The sequence below is a fragment of the Balaenoptera musculus genome, chromosome 16, assembly GCF_009873245.2.
Source record: "Balaenoptera musculus isolate JJ_BM4_2016_0621 chromosome 16, mBalMus1.pri.v3, whole genome shotgun sequence".
NCBI classification, from domain to species: domain Eukaryota; kingdom Metazoa; phylum Chordata; class Mammalia; order Artiodactyla; family Balaenopteridae; genus Balaenoptera; species Balaenoptera musculus.
The window spans coordinates 15,904,757-15,921,385 of record NC_045800.1 but is presented as its reverse complement, the minus strand read 5'-3'; the positions used below and the strand labels follow the sequence as shown (position 1 = coordinate 15,921,385).

General features: G+C 45.0%; 1 protein-coding gene across 21 annotated transcripts in view; it reads right to left on the bottom strand.

The window, feature by feature from the left end:
* ABLIM1 (actin binding LIM protein 1) overlaps nucleotides 1-16,629 on the bottom strand; it is a 328,315-nt gene that overhangs the window by 174,907 nt on the left and 136,779 nt on the right. For 2 of the 21 annotated variants that reach the window (XM_036828282.1, XM_036828265.1), the window contains exon 1: nucleotides 10,827-11,137. The exons of the other annotated variants lie outside the window; for them this stretch is intronic. In XM_036828282.1, the coding sequence (XP_036684177.1) occupies nucleotides 10,827-10,842 (16 nt within the window). In that variant the 5' untranslated portion in view covers nucleotides 10,843-11,137. Of the gene's footprint in view, nucleotides 1-10,826; nucleotides 11,138-16,629 lie in introns of those variants that run through there. 21 annotated transcript variants of the gene reach the window in all.

The following is a 16,629-nucleotide window of genomic DNA, read 5'->3' as shown; positions in this document are numbered from 1 at the left end:
ACTAGAACCTGCAGTGCAATCTGTGAATAGAGCCCCTTTCTTGTACAACTTTTTTTTTTCTCCTAATGATGATGTCATCATTTCCTTTTCTCCCACTAGCCTGGTTTCTGATGAACAATACATCATTTTTTTTTTTTAACAGTTTTTGTTGTAGATCTAACCAATAACCCTTTCCAGTGCTCAAACTTATCAGATAACTTATCAAACCTCCGCACCCGGAGAGAAAGGTGGGTGTTCTCAGTGCTATTTTCACTGAAGAAAAAAATCAGATCTCACACAGGTGAGGAGCTTGGCTCTACGTCCTCTAGAGACATGATTCATCTGATACCAACCCCAGCATTCACCCCCTGGCAGCACTGCCTCTGGGGAAAGAAGATGTCCAGGCTGTGGCTGCACAACTCCAGGGGGGGCCGCTCCCCCGCACGAGGATGGGAACGGGGCCCTGCAGGGAGGTGACACACAGATCCTGTAAAAACAGGGAGCCTCCCCACCTCATCTTCAAATACTGCTCCTGAGGGTCTTGCACTGCACTGGTTTCCCCACCCCTGGTAGTATCGTATGGGACACTCTCTGTCCTTGTAGGTTGCTGCTCTCTGTCTGGCCTTGTTTGTTTGATTCATGTTTAGCACCTGGCTTCTCTGCCTACCTATTATGCAACCACCACCATATCAGTGCCACCTCACCATGGTCCCTGGGCTTTCATGTTAAGCACGGCCTTTCCCTAGGGCTCTCTCCATCACTGCCGCACCTTCCAACGGCAAGAAGCCACTCTGGTGCTCTTGTTTCATAGTCCAAGCTCTTTTTGAGTCCTGTTGCATCTTGCAGGGGTGCCTCCAACTCAAGGTAGGAGTGATGGCAGACACACCCAGAACCCAAAGAAAGGTTATGCTTTTCCTGCTGCACGGGAGGCTTGCTATGACAACTCACCTCTCAGACATTCCAAGGGAGGGGTGACCTCTCTCCAAAGCCCCTACGTTATAATATTTCTTGAAATACTCTGATATGTCAAAACTGAAGGCTATATAGCACATGGTGCCCAACCAATGGAGGTGAAGAGCTGTTGCACTGATGATGGGTGATGTGGTACCTGACACACTGCCCAAGCCCTGAACTTGTTCTACTCTCCCTGGTTGTGATGCAAAAACAAGGGGACCAGGCGAGCAGAGAGGTGATGTGGAATCATAGGGGGAAATTCTTCTAAATGAAAAAGTCGTTCCAGAAACATCAGGCTTAGATGCTAATGAGGCCTGAATGGGGGTCTCCTTTGGACTTTCTGCTGAAATTCAACCACGTAGAATTTTACTCTGAATTTAACAGCTGGGTCAGTCCTTAATTGACCCAAAAGATGACAAGCACCCCAAAAGAGGACACCAAATTCTGGCCAACTTCTGTTTAGGATAAAATGATCATTAAAAGATTCCGAAATTATTCTGTCAAAACTTTTCCAGTTGCAAGTGAAGAAATCCAACTTAACCAAAATGACCAAAATGTACATATTAAGCACTATTGTAAGTGTCCAGGATAGAAACATGGTTGCCCAAGAAAGTACCTTGTTCTGTTTCCATCCAATAAAGCTTTAGTTAGTGTAGATGTTCTAAACCAATGGTTTTCAAACTTCAGGTCTTAACCCAGTGAAACAGGATATCGGTTCAATGGATCATGACCAGCTTAGTTAAAAAAAATAGGAGAGGCTAGAAAAGAGCAGAGAGTAAAGGTTAAGTATTGCTTCATGTGACTTTTTCTGTAGCCATTTATATGCATAAGTGCACAAGTCTTGAGTCTTGATGTGTCAAAATGGATTTCTTACTGTGGGTAGGTTTGGTGAGCGCCGTGTTAAGCCCCAGACCGCAATCGGAAGGCCCTTTGGCTGAGTCCTGCCCACAGACATGTTTTGTTTGGCCTACACAAAGATTTTTTTGAAGAGAAAGTTGAATCATTTGCCAACATTTAAGCATCTGGAGATTTTACATAAAAACCCCTATTTCTAGTCACTCTTGGAAATTGGAAGGCCTGGCCACATGGCCTACGTGCCTCCATTCCTAGTTTCGTGGGAACCAGGATAGAGCAACAGAGTGGCTTTTCGCTGTAGAGGGGTCCCTGCTGTCCAGTCTGTCCTAATCTCCATTCATTTAGGTCACCTGCCTGATTCTTGGAGGCATCTGTATGTACAGCCTTTGGTTCTAACCATCCTCAACTCAACCTGACCTGCAGAGCCCTCCATTTACCCTTCCTCACGTTCACTGCAGTCACGTGACCAATAGTAGTTCCTGCCAAACTCAGCTGGCTACGTTTCCTTCATTGCTTCTGTTTTGCCAATTGGAAACCTTTCTCTCATTTCCCCTTTATCCACTTGTTGCACTCCTGTTCGACCTTCAAAGCCTCACTTGCCATGACCTCCCAGGAGAATTAATCACTCCCTGCACTGCAGCCCCATATTACTTTGAGTTCTCTGCTGCATACATTTCACATTATATCGTAATCATTTCTGTGTTTATGTTCCTTGCTAGAATGTGAGTGCTTTCAGGTCAAGAACTACATTTTATTTGTTTCTATACCGAGACTGCTCATCTCTTATTAGGTTCTGAATAAACATTTAAACAAGGATAACCACCTCCCGCACCCATACGCATCCTTCATCCACTTGTTAGTTCGTTCAACGTTCACTGAGCACTTACTATGGAGCAGACACTGTATACTGAGTATGAATTGAATTAAACACCATCCCTAACAGGAAGAAATTAACAGAACCCTCCAAGGTCAATCTTAAATGCTTCCTTTTCTGTAAAGCCTTTTCTGATTCATTTGAAACACTAACTCTTCCTTCCTTTGAACCCCAAGAGAATACCATTTATATCCCTTCTGATCACCTTGTGTTGCCTCTCTTTTCAATCAGCACCCCTCCCAACAATGGCTAATTCATTAACCTACTGAAGGTAGGACCTTTTCAGTGTATCAGGTTACCCCCGAAATGTGGAGAGTAGACTTCAATAAATCTGTGATGCGCTCAAGAATCCCGTTGCTATGGTTCATTGCTTCAGTCTGGGCTCTTCACACATGGCAGGACAGGCAGTGTCTTCCAGTTGAGCAGGAACAGCACCACTGAACCCAGTCCAGAAGATACCATTCCCACTGTTGGTCTTAAAACTGTTCCTCGACGGCTGTCCAGACAGGGCTCCCACGAGTGGCACACAGCAATCCAGCAGACACTCATCTAGCTCCACGTGTCACTTAGGGGACCCTCCATGGACCTGGGAACCCGCAGCTCCTGCCATTTTTCTGAGGGGTACTCAGCCCTCTCTCTCATTTCCCATCAGATACTCCACGGTGAAATAACGGTGCTACCTTTTTCTACCATTCTCTGTTTGTCTTAATTTTTCTTAAGTTTCTCCCTGCACAATGTTTCAATTAGCATTGTGAATACAGACTGTTGAACAATCAATGTTGTTGAATGACAAGACAGAATCCAGACATCTAGAATACAGACCGATATAGTGGAGGAGGGTGAAATGCTCCAGGTTTTAATACTATGTTTTAGCTCCTCAAAGACTATCCTGGCTCCTTTGAAACTATCTTTTACAAAGGATTCCAAAAAGGTGTATGAACCCCAGTAAAAATGTTCACCTAACCCTTCGAGAATTAGGAATGATGGTTACAGAATGGCACTCCTGCGCCTTGACTCCCTGCCTTCCCCAAGTCAACCAGAAAGCCAACTCACTCCCAGGGAAAGGCACCTTGTAACTTCCTCCCAGGCCCACTCTCTGCCCATCCAGTGTCATATACTGACAGCAGTCTCCTGGCCACTCAGATCTCCCAGAAGGTCTTTTTTTAAATGAACTATAGCTTCATTGTACGATGCAGGAGAGTCAGCGTGAGAACAATGCTCTTGGCCTTCTCTTTGCTGTCTGCATTGTAAGCAAGATAAATTAGCAAAAGAGAATGGAGAGGCTACTTATATAAAAGTTCTCACTTCTCTGCATGGAAGGCTGATCATTTTACCCACAGAAACCATGGATTACCTAGACAGTGTCAGAGTATGGTCCCCAGACCACAAGCGTCAACATCATCTGGGAATTGCTAGAAATGCAAAACCCCACGCCCTTCCTCAGACTTACTGAATCAGAACTCTGGGAGCAGGGCCTAGACATCCCTGTTCTTACAAGCCCTCCAGGTGGTTCTGATGCCTGCCAACAGTTGAGAACCACTGCCCTCGATAGTCATTTCCCTGGAAGTCTTAAGAAAACCAGCATCTTCACAGTTAAGTCCAAGTATTCAAATAAGTCAGCCTATTGGATTGCAATGGGACACAGAAACTCAACCCTGGGGCCCCCCAGGGCACACTGGACCATAATAGCATTAATCATGTCAGTGTGAACACAAATGCAACGTTTCAGAGGAAAGAGGTCATGCATACAAATATTCACCCTCCCCACTGTTAACAAAATGTGCCCTTGAATACACAGCTCCTGCCAGTTTGGGATAAACATACCTCTCAGTATGAGTCACCATCAGACCAACACACAATGAAATAGGAAGCTGGGCTGGTTTCTACTGTGGTGTGCCCAGATCAGGCTCAACCACAATGGGAAGAAATCCTGCACCACTCACCCATCACTGAACCTTCTGAAAGGTCCTCTGACTCTCTAATGCTGGCCCAGGAAAATACTCAGCATTTCGGCTTTGGCACATGAGATGCAAGCACTATGAGGGCCCTCCTGCTTGCCTCCCAGGAGCTGTGAATATGATGATGACACAGAGGAGCCCCCCCCACCCCCACAGAGAATCGGTGCACAAGATTTTGCTCTTGGTAGGGTGAGTCTCACTGAGGATGTCTTTTCTGCAGGACTTTGGAAAGTCAAGTTCTTGTTCTTTAAAAAAGGGTTTCTCCTAAATGCCCATCGACAGATGAATGGATAAAGAAGACCACCCATCTCAGTGGCCCAACCAGCTGAGATGTTCTCAAGAGCGGGTAAATTTAAGTCAATGTGTTCCTTCTCTCAGATTTCTTTCCACATTCAGCCTTAAGTCTAATTGTGGAAACAAAGTCTTTTTTTTTTCTCTCTGGATAAACATTTTTAGACATCAGTGAGTAAGTGGCAGAGGGCAGGGATTTGTTGTGATTTTTCTTTTTTAATGTGAAGTTCTTTCCCTTAGCGTTAGAAATCCCATCACCCAGACAGCCCTTCGGTTGTGAAGAAAACCGGAGCAGAGCCGTACTTCCTAGTGAGAGTAGTACAACTTCATTTATAAAACAGTAAGAGAAATTCACACTTGGTTTTTTTTTTCCTCTCGAGTGGAAGATGATGACAAAACTGGATCTCCTCTCCCTCCAAAGATTCAAAGTTCACAACTGAGTTGTGTGCATAAGTCACAGATCAAGACATTGTATTCTGAAGCTTATAGCATCGTGGTGCCTCCTTAAATCAACAGCTTCCCTTTAGACCTTACTTAGGAAATATCCCTGTCATTGGTGTCCCTTGAAAACCTTGTGGCTTTTCAAGTTAAGGATAAATGAAGAACCTAGACAATTCCAGGCGCAGGTAGGGGTGGGGTATGAAGCATCAACCTGGGAAGCAGGGTTGGAAAACTGAATCTAGGAGAAGCTATTTTACACCAACAGGGGGCCTGGAAGGCGACTTGGATGGATAATGAATTATTATACTGCAGAGAACGATCTGTTCTCAGACTTCCCCAAGGATGGAACAGAAATGGGTTTTGATTACATTAGGCAGTGTGCACGCGCCTGAGTGGGTAGCGTCTGTGTGGGTGTGGGTTTTGGGAGGAGTGGGAAGGGGCGGAAGAACAGATACCATTAGAGGCAACAACACGTGGCAACCCTAAAGGTTGTTTGATAAGACAATATATGAAGTCAACAGCTCCTTAGGGAGAGACAGACACTCTTCCTTAAGCCATACAGGTGATGATTAAATTGTTGTATAATTACTCTGGTGTTTACTTAAGTGCTCATAGTAACTCTAGAAGAATATACAGAAGGGATGGGCCTTTGTAAAGCACCGTTAGGAAGCAGAACTTGAGTTAGGTCTTGGGCAGATACAGAAAAGGAGACTATATATATTTCTCACCAGGACAGGAGAGGCAGAATGACCCAGGATGGAGAAGGAAGATACCTCCATGATTATTCAAATAGGAAAAGTGTCTGGGGAGGTACCGTAAGTACAATTAGCACAGATTCTGGAGCCAGATAGGCCTGGGTAGAAAATCAGCTCTTCTACTTTCTAGCTAAGTGATCTCTGGCCAGTTTCCAAACTCCTGTGAGCCTCCTCTTCCTCATCTATTAGAGGGGAGGAGTACCACTGACCTTGATGGTTTGAAAGATTAGAAACAATGTACATAAAGCTTTCAACACAAAGCCTGCCAGTTAGTATATTTTCAATAACTGGCAGGTTTAATAGTAACATTAAAAACAAAAACAGAACCTAGTGGCAGGGCAGGAATAAAGATGCAGACGTTGAGAACAGACTTGAGGACACAGGCGGGGTAGGGGAGGTTGGGATGAAGTGAGAGAGTGGCATGGACATATATACACAACCAAATGTAAAATAGGTAGCTAGTGGGAAGCCGCCACATAGCACAGGGAGATCAGCTCGGTGCTTTGTGACCACATAGAGGGGTGGGATAGGGAGGGTGGGACGGAGGTGCAAGAGGGAGGGGATATGGGGATATATGTATACGTATAGCTGATTCACTTTGTTATAAAGCAGAAACTAACACACCATTGTAAAGCACTTATACTCCAATAAAGATGTAATTAAATAAAAGCACACACGCAAAAAACAAGATTGTCTTAGATAGGAGTGGGGAGGAGGTAATTTCAGTACTTGGAGAGAATCCTCAATGATTAGCAGGAAGGCTTGAACTTTACCTTGTCACTCATTTAGGTTTTTGAGCTAGAAATATGATGACATCAGCATCCTAAGAGGATTGCTTTGGTGCCAGTCTGTAAAACACATCTGAGACCCAGTACACCACTGTTCTCAGAAGTTGCTAAGAAACAAGATTGCTCCGTGTGTGTGTGTGTTTTTGTGTGTGTGTGTCTCATATACCTGAATGTCAGGTGGAGGGTGAATGTCTCTCCACCGAGGGTGAACTAGAATGAGTTTCACTGGGTCCTGCTCTACCTTAAAAGCAAGTTGGGTGACTTCCCTGGTGGCGCAGTGGTTAAGAATCTGCCTGCCAACATAGGGGACACGGGTTCGATCCCTGGTCCAGGAAGATCCCACATGCCATGGAGTAACTAAGCCAGTGCACCACAACTACTGAGCCCGCATGCCACAACTACTGAAGCCCATGTGCCTAGAGCCCGTGCTCCACAACAAGAGAAGCCACCACAATGAGAAGCCCGCGCACCGCAACAAAGAAAGAGTAGCCCCCGCTCGCCGCAACTAGAGAAAGCCCACGTGCAGCAACGAAGACCCAAAGCAGCCAAAATAAATAAATAAATAGATTTATTAAAAAAATAAATAAAAGCAAGTTGGGTCATCTAACAGTGACAGAAAACTTCTGAGAAACAAAATAAACAAAAAATGATGTGCTCAAATGTAGAACTCTGTTTTCCTTGATGTGACTCCCTCGCTGCTAAATTTTTATCCTCTTACATGATTTCCAAACCATAAGCCCCCCTTATTATTTAAATAAATGAGTGTTTACACAACGTAATCTCTAGTATTTGCTTATTCTTGTTTTCGCTAACAAAAAGGAATAATAAATCCCTTTTGTGTTCATTTTTAAAACTTGCACTAGAACACACATAAGCTAGACAATTACAGTTTTTAAATGAGTAGAGTGGGCTCTGGAATTGAGGTTGATGAAAGTGTATTCAGAAAGACAGATACTGACTGATAAACCCACAAAATCTCTCCTGCTTCTTTGTTACAGGACACAGCAAGGGTAAGACGCCATTGAACGCGTCAGAGGAATAACCATTTCATCAAGATTCCCAGATCAATAAGTCTCTGCAACTGGAAATGGGTGGGCACCTGGTTAGGAGAAGAGAAGAGAATGAGGGTCAAAGCATGTTGGCAAATGTCATTCCACACTTGTAGAGGTGTGATCTGCCAGCATGCTTTCTTTCCTGTCAGTGTCAATCCCAAGCCGAGAGATACATGGAAACTTTACCTAGGAGAGAAAATGGTGGCACAAGTCAGTGTGAGCTAAACCATCTCGAAGTGGTGAGCAACAGGGAATCTATGTCACTCCTTCAGAGGGCTTCCCATGTTCCTCAGGATGGATGCTGCCGTGATCCAAGCTCGCTCAAGGCTGATTCGTGTCAGCTCCAGGAGAAAGGAAGAAGCTAGGCCTCTCTGGCAGCAAGAGGAAATGGAGAGGACTAGAAAGGTCTCCGAATCAAGAAGACACAGGTTCTGGATCCAGCTCTGACAACAGGCCAACCTGTTTCAACTGTGAGAATCTACGATGGGCAGGCACCAAGCTATGAACTGGAAGATTAAAGATAGAGACACAGGGCTGCTTCTAAGGGGTTCGCTGTCTAGTGACGGAGCCAGTGGGTGTCCACACACTGTAGTAAATGCAGACACTGAGCCATGTTCCGCTTTGATGGAACACAGAGGACGAGCGCTTGGTCCAATTACCCGCTGTGTGATTTTGAGCAATTTACCTACCTTTTCTGAAGCCCAGTTTTCTCACTCTAGGATGAATGTCTGGACTATGTGCTTTCCTGTGCCCTTCTCTCTTTAAAAGCTATAATGAAATTCCTTTCTTTCCATGGAAGCGCTTGTGTACCCACCAAAAACCCTGCCTTCCCCTGCTGTTGGCTGAGGTCAATGCAGTCAGGAAGCTGGGAGACAGAAGTGGAGACTGACACAGACCTCAAAATAAAAAAGGAACAGCCTTTAATCAGTGGCTAAGGGCTAAGATAATACTAGTATGTGACCTCTCGGTGTCCTGTCCAAAGTGTTCCAGTCAGAAAGTGGCTACTGACTTGTAAAGCAAGTGTGAACACAGGCAATCCGAGCTTTGGGAAGTCTGTAGTGACTTAAAAAGAGCTGCTATTCGGGGACCACTGATCTATAATACATTCACCACATACAAAATGTCTGGAGCTTCCTGGACCCCTGGGGGATGGAATCGGGAAGTGGCTTTTACCATCCCCTTTCCCATCACTCATAAATTACTCCTGTTGGGGAAACAAACTCAAATCCATTAGCAATAGAGATCAGAGCCAGGTTGTTTCTCTCCTCTGTGGGAGAGGTAAAAATGAAGAGACCTGACCTTGATTAAATGTCAACATCTTTATCTGTTACTCTGAGGGTTCCTGGTATTACCCCAAAAAGAGAGGAAACATTATTAGAAGCACCTATATTCACACCAAACCATTTCACTCAATTACCCCTTAGTCCATGAAAAACCAAAGCTAAACAACGTGATTTATGAAAGATACACAGGAGCAGAATGGATAGAACAGAAGCTGTTTCTCTTTGTCCTAAGGTGTGGTCTTAACACACTTAGCTGTCATGATCCTATTTCTCCATCCATCCATTAGCATAATAAACCTGAACTGAGTTTCCAGCAATAGGGATCAATTTGAGTTCAGCACGTTCACCTAATATTTATTCCCTGTAGGGGCTTTACGAGAAAGTAGATAAAGATAAATCACTGAAATGTTCAAGACAGCCCCCAAAGAGCAGACATCTGTGTTTATGGAGAAAAGTACGTCCCCAGTCAGAAAATGTGGTAGAATAAATCCAAGCTTACCCAAAAAGCAAAATTAAGTGGTGGTTACTCACACTATCAAATCATGTTGTAAAGGTCCCGAAGACATATTAAGAGAAAAAATCAAGCCATAGAAAATGATCAAAGAATGATCCTTTTAAAATACTATCTACCTATCTATCTATCTATGTATCTATCTCTCATCTATCTATCTTATTCCTGTCTAGAAGGTCTAAAAGGATGCACAGTAACTATTAACAATTTTGCCTCAAGAGAGAAAGGGGAGTTGAGGTGTACAGGGTAGGGGCAAGGGGATTTCACCTTTCACTCTCTAGTCACCTGTGACATTTCACTTTTCTTAACGTAAGAGATATTTATATATTACTTGGATAATTAAAATCAAACACTGTTGTGCTCTTTTATATTTCCCAGATAAACGAATAATTTAAACTACAATTCAATTCTGAAAGATTTAACTTCCATTTCAGGACCACGCCCAGTGCATAAATACTGCACACCTGTGCAGAGCATGACAGCCCTCTCCCTTTTTACTTTCTTCTTAAGACATAATCTGCCACCTTTGACATGTCAAGCATCCTTTAAGGTGTTTGGAGGAGTGATTAGGGATGCCGCTGAAATGACAGGTTATTAAAAGTGACACACCTGGAACCTTTAAGACAGCCCACTTCGAACTTCCAGCCATACAGCTAGGCTTGGGCAGATGCCAACACAGCACAGACGTGGTAGAAGGGTCCTTTCATTACACATCTTCATTAATTTATTGATTTGGTTGGGGGTAAGTGAGGAAGAATGGAGGCTAGGATGAGGGCAGGAAGGCAAGGCTCAAACACAACCGAAAATTCAAAATGCAATGTCAGGCAAAAGAGACGTACGCCCGGGAGCTCGGCTGTGCAAACACTCCAGAAATAGGATGTGCTTCTGACGACGCCGTGGCTAAATGAAAGGTTCCTGATGAAGTAAGTCTCCGTTCTGTGGAAACACGGACACCACAGTACAGATTCTCACACCAAGAACATGTCTGCCCGGCTTTCCATTGATCATCCCCCATTAGGTGGCCGAGCCCTGCAGCACCAGTCCAACTTCTGCAACCATGCACAGTGATCGATATTTATAATTACCTTTCTCCTTCACCATGGCAACCAGGGCCTTTGGCGAGCAGCACCGAAGGAAACAGGAACAAAGTCTAGGAGTGGGAGCGCCCCTAGGCAGACAGATCAGCTGCGGCAGAGGCAGCGAGGAAGAACCGGGGCATCCACTTGCCAAGTCCGGGGCTTCTTTCTAAAATCCCGCCCCCTGTCTGGAGGGCCGAGCTCCGGTGCCCGCCCCAGCGATCGCTGCCGAGTGGTGGCCGCGCCCTGCTGGTGGAGGGGGGAGGGCGGGACGCTGCCCTTCGGCCTCAGCCACTCACTACAGCTGCTGCTGTAACAAATGCAAAATTCCAGTGTCCTAATCTCTGGTCACTGACACCACGTAGCATTCCTCGTGCCGGGAAAACGGGCATCAAAATGCTCCGGAGCCCTGGCCCCCTCCCGGGGTCTGATAAATGATTGCCAGAAGAGGGGGGCCGAGGGGCAAGCCAGGGACTGTTCCAATAAGTAAAACTAGTCAATTGTTAGCTTATTAGTCTCCTATTACTGCTGCTGTCAGTTCAGCTTCTTGGAGACCAACTGAATAAATAAAATTAGCCTTGGCAGCTCATGCAGCTCAATATCAAAAAAAACATACAACCCAATCCAAAAATGGGCAGAAGACCTAAATAGACATTTCTCCAAAGAAGATATACAGATTGCCAACAAACACATGAAAGGATGCTCAACATCACTAATCATTAGAGAAATGCAAATCAAAACTACAATGAGGTACCACCTCACACCAGTCAGAATGGCCATCATCAAAAAATCTACAAACAATAAATGCTGGAGAGGTTGTGGAGAAAAGGGAACCCTCTTGCACTGTTGGTGGGAATGTAAATTGATACAGCCACTATGGAGAACAGTATGGAGGTTCCTTAAAAAACTAAAAATAGAACTGCCATATGACCCAGCAATCCCACTACTGGTCATATACCCTGAGAAAACCATAATTCAAAAACAGTCATGTACCACAATGTTCATTGCAGCTCTATTTACAATAGCCAGGACATGGAAGCAACCTAAGTGTCCATCAACAGGTGAATGGATAAAGAAGATGTGGCACATATATACAATGGAATATTACTCAGCCATAAAAAGAAATGAAATTGAGTCATTTGTAGTGAGGTGGATGGACCTAGAGTCCGTCATACAGAGTGAAGTAAGTCAGAAAGAGAAAAACAAATACCGTATGGTAAAACATATATACGGAATCTAAAAAACACAAAAAATGGTTCTGAAGAACCTAGGGGCAGGACAGGAATAAAGACACAGACGTCGAGAATGGACTTGAGGACACGGGGAGGGGGAAGGGTAAGCTGGGATGAAGTGAGAGAGTGGCATGGACATATATACACTACCAAATGTAAAACAGATAGCTAGTGGGAAGCAGCTGCATGGCACAGGGAGATCAGCTCACTGCTTTGTGACCACCTAGAGGGGTGGGATAGGGAGGGTGGGAGGGAGATGCAAGAGGGAGGGGATACGGGGATGTATGTATTCGTATAGCTGATTCACTTTGTTATACAGCAGAAACTAACACACCATTGTAAAGCAATTATACTCCAATAAAGATGTTAAAAAAAAAAAAAGTGAAAGGGTAACCTTTCTGTTTTTATAATAGAAACTGCAATTTAAATCTATGCAAGTAAATTTGTGTTAAATTCCTACCCCCAAAATAAATAAATAAGTAAAATTAGCCTTGGTAGAAAAATAATGCTAGTGATGCCTTCAAGTTCATTTTTTTCAACTTTTAGGGTCCTGGAGGCTTAATTACAATGAAAAATGAATAATGACATTTGATTTGTGATTTGCCCTGCTGCTCCCTGACCCCTTACCTGAAATGGGAGGAGCAGGGGACCGACCGGACAATGAGAGGGAGCCCGGGAAGAGGCTCTTTCAGGATTCAATTCCTCATCCAGGATCAAATTCAGGATCAAAGTAAAAATCTGAGTTATCCAGGTAGGATTCTGACTTCCCCCTTCTCCTTGCTTCTTTAGAGTTTTCTAGACAAGCCCCTCTTGGGTTGTGTATATGTGAGGGAGGAACCCTCCCAGCCACAAAGTGAAGGGCAGTCACCCCCGCACCACTCACCAGCCTAAGCCTGATCCGGCAGTGGCAGTGAAACCTGACAAGTGACAAGGCTTTTGATTTCTGACCCACAGGAGCACACGTTGGTCTCACGGGAGCAGGTGACTTCCGGGGATGGAGGCTGGGGTCACTAAGCCGACGCCCACCCCATTCCAGCACCTGTCTCCGGAACCCAGATCGTTTGCTTGTTCTCCCCACCATGTGGGAGAGATGTGATGAGCGAGAGACACAAAGGCAGATGGGCAACCCATCCTGCAGAACCAGAACGCACAGCCAGGATTCGACTGTTTTACCGCAAATATTGTACCGTGTTGGGTCTAAGAGAGCTGGGGTAACAGAAAGGAATGAAGTCAATCAACGTGCCTCATCTTTGCCTCCGAGGTTGTTTATAGCTGAAATGACGTTGGGCGGGGCTGCTTTTCTGCCGGGTAACAGTGGCAGAGCTCAAGCAGCTGTGACATTCCTACATCTGTGATTCAGGGCTTTACTATTAATAGCCTGGGCATCTCTGCCTGTAAGAAAGGGCTAATAAGGCCCCTCCAACCCATGGGTCGTCATTTCTATGACACAAACTTCTCCCACGGTCCTCCCTGCCCCCACCGCAGCCCCATAGGGTCATGTTTTTCCTAAGTCAGCAGCCAGCTGGAGTGTAAGCACTAAAGAGCCTTTAAGCGGCTTCTCTAACCTCCATTCATAAATAAGAGCCAAGCATGAGAGCAGCACGACCTCAGGTCGAGAGGGATGGGCAGGGCTCGAGAGCAGGAGGGGACCAGCCCTTTCTATCCCCTGAGGGCTAGCACCCTCAGAGGCTGCAAGGAGATGCGGACAAGCAAAATTAAACTCAGAGAACTGGAATTAGTTTGGTGCTGTGAGCCTAGCAGGTGAATTTAGTTTATTATATTTTTGCTGCATAAATAGATTAGCACCTCACTGAGGCACTCCCTCTCTCACCCTCTCTCTCTCCCTTCCCGCCCCACACCCCATGGAATGTGACACTAAAACACCATTGTGTTTCTAGTCCAAACCAGATCATACATAAATATTCTGGATACTGTAAATGCAATTAGTTCAATTTCTCTTTTATTCAGGGTGACCATTTTTAATCCTGAGATTTCAGTTTATTAACCAAACTGATTTATTACAGCTCTGAACCTACCTGTATACCTTTGTGGATAAACTGCCCAGAAACCCTGGTTGAGGAAGGCTCACTGGCCGCTTTGGAGACTACGCCAGCAGAGTAACAGCTGGTGCCTACTCGTTTCCAGAGAAGCCTTTTGCAAAGGAAAATACTACATAGTGGTTCAGAGACATTGCCCCCCTCCTGTGTTTTCCATGGAAAGAATTTTCCTGTACCACAGTCAAAGTGAATGAGTCACCAGCATTTAGTTGCTAAACAACAGTCATATAGCTAAAGTCCCCCCAACAGTCAGACACTGCTACTTTAGGATAAAAGCATCCACTCTACACTTTTAAGATAACCAAAGAGGGTATTACTAAAGTTATTTTTGGAATGTGGCAGAGTAAAACCAAATTGTTTTTGTCTCGGGCCTCAGGGCCAAATAATTAAGAGCTTTGAGAACAGAAGCAAAGCATAGATATTTTCTACTTTACAGTTAGTTAAAGCTACAAGAAGTGCAGCAAAACAAATGAAGGAAAAAATAAAAAATGTACAGTTCATAAGACAGCAGGACTTTTTATTCTTATTTCTAGAGAAGATTTCCAAAGAACTTATCTCAATCTCATTCCACTCAGATGAGATAAGACTTCATAATACAGACACCAACCCGCGGGTTCATTTGTTGTTTTATTCCCCCAAACTGACTCACTGCCGCCTTGTCATTCACTCACAAAATGAAGCCAGGGTTGTCCACAAGTGACCAAAGGACAGAAACCATTTTGTTGGAGAGAAAAGCTTTGTGAGCACACAGCCACTCTTGGCAAAAAATCAAGAGTACATCACTTCCAAAGAAGCCATGCCAATTAAGAGGGAAATGTGAAAACCAGAAAACAAGCAACCTGATGGAGTTCACATCCTCACTGCTCTCTCCTACAGAGCCACGGATTGCCTATGGCCTGTGCATCCACAGGGCAGGAATTTCAGGACCCCTCCATGGCCACGCATCCCTCAACACCTTTGGACTCATTGGCAGAAGAGTGCTCAAAATCCTCTCTAGCAGAATCCAGCTGAAGGAAAACTTGAGAATGAGTCTGTTATTTGCTTTCCATTTAATGTTTACATCTATCAACCTCACTGCAGACATGTATGGGGCATCTACGGTACGTCAGGTACTGGGCTGGCAATACCAAAACAGGAAGAGAGAAATCACTGCTCTGGAGTTGCTTACCATCTGGTGGAGGAGATGCTCACACACACAAACTCTCAACCCAATTAGGAAGGTGGTAAGACAGAAGTGGGGGGACTTCCCTGGTGGTGCAGTAGTGAATAATCCACCTGGGGACACGGGTTCGATCCCTGGTCCGGGAAGATCCCACATGCCATGGAGCAACTAAACCCATGCGCCGCAACTACTGAGCCTGCACTCTAGAGCCCACGAGCCACAACTACTGAGCCCACGTGCCGCAACTACTGAAGCCCAGGCGCCTAGAGCCCATGCTCCGCAACAAGAGAAGCCACCGCAATGAGAAGCCCGCACACTGCAACAAAGAGTAGCCCCAGTTCGCCGCAACTAGAGAAAGCCTGCGCACAGCAACGAAGACCCAACGCAGCCGAAAAAATAAAAAGACAGAACTGGGTGCACAGGGTGCAGAGCAGTACTGAGCCCAAACTGGGGAGTCAGGAGAGGCTACTAGGAGGAGTAAAGAAGTAAGAGAGGGCTGCCAAATGAAGAAAGGGGGAAAGATCATTCCATGGCCTCCTCATGGGACAAGAAGGTATCAAGCTCACTGTTCAAGGGGAATGGGGAGAGGTTCAATCTAAGGCCAGGGTGGCAGGTCACGGAGGGCTCTGAGTGCCACACTAAGGACGTTGGACATTAGAAGTGATGTGATGAGAGTCTCAAACCTGAGCTACCTATTTCTTTACCAATTAAGTTCAAAAGACTTTGGGTGCATTTCAAAGTCTGCTATGATGTGTTTCCAACCATACTGCCTCCTTCCTCCAAATTGGATTGTGTTGGTGTGTGCATGTCCCGTGTTTAGCAGACATGCCCACAAAGTGTCTATGTTTATTAGTGTACTTAAATATTTCCCTGAGAAATAGAATAAAATGACAGCCAGGCACATCCCACACATAGCATTTTAAGTAGCACAAACCATTTGGGATTGGCTTATCCTCCTGGAGTAATGGCTTCATGTCCACAATGAGGCTGTGAGCTCCATGAAGGGAAGGAGGTTTTCATGCTTTGCTAGACTCCCAAGAGTGCAGCCTGCAGACCTCCAGGGATAAAAAAATACTAGGGGTGCTTTAAATGCATACACCTGGTCCCATCCAAGGTCTGATGATTCAGATTTTCTGGGATGAGGCTCGAGCTGCACCAGCTCCTTAAGTGATGAAGGACCACTGACTGGCCTAGCACATTGGCCTGCATCACAGGAAGTAAATGAACACGAAATTTACAAACATAGCTATAGCCCATGCTGCCACATCTAAAAAACAACCTCCATCTTCTCAGTTGGCTGAAATAACAATCATCCTGACATTCACTGCAATCTTCATGAAAATTTATTAGTAGTGATGATT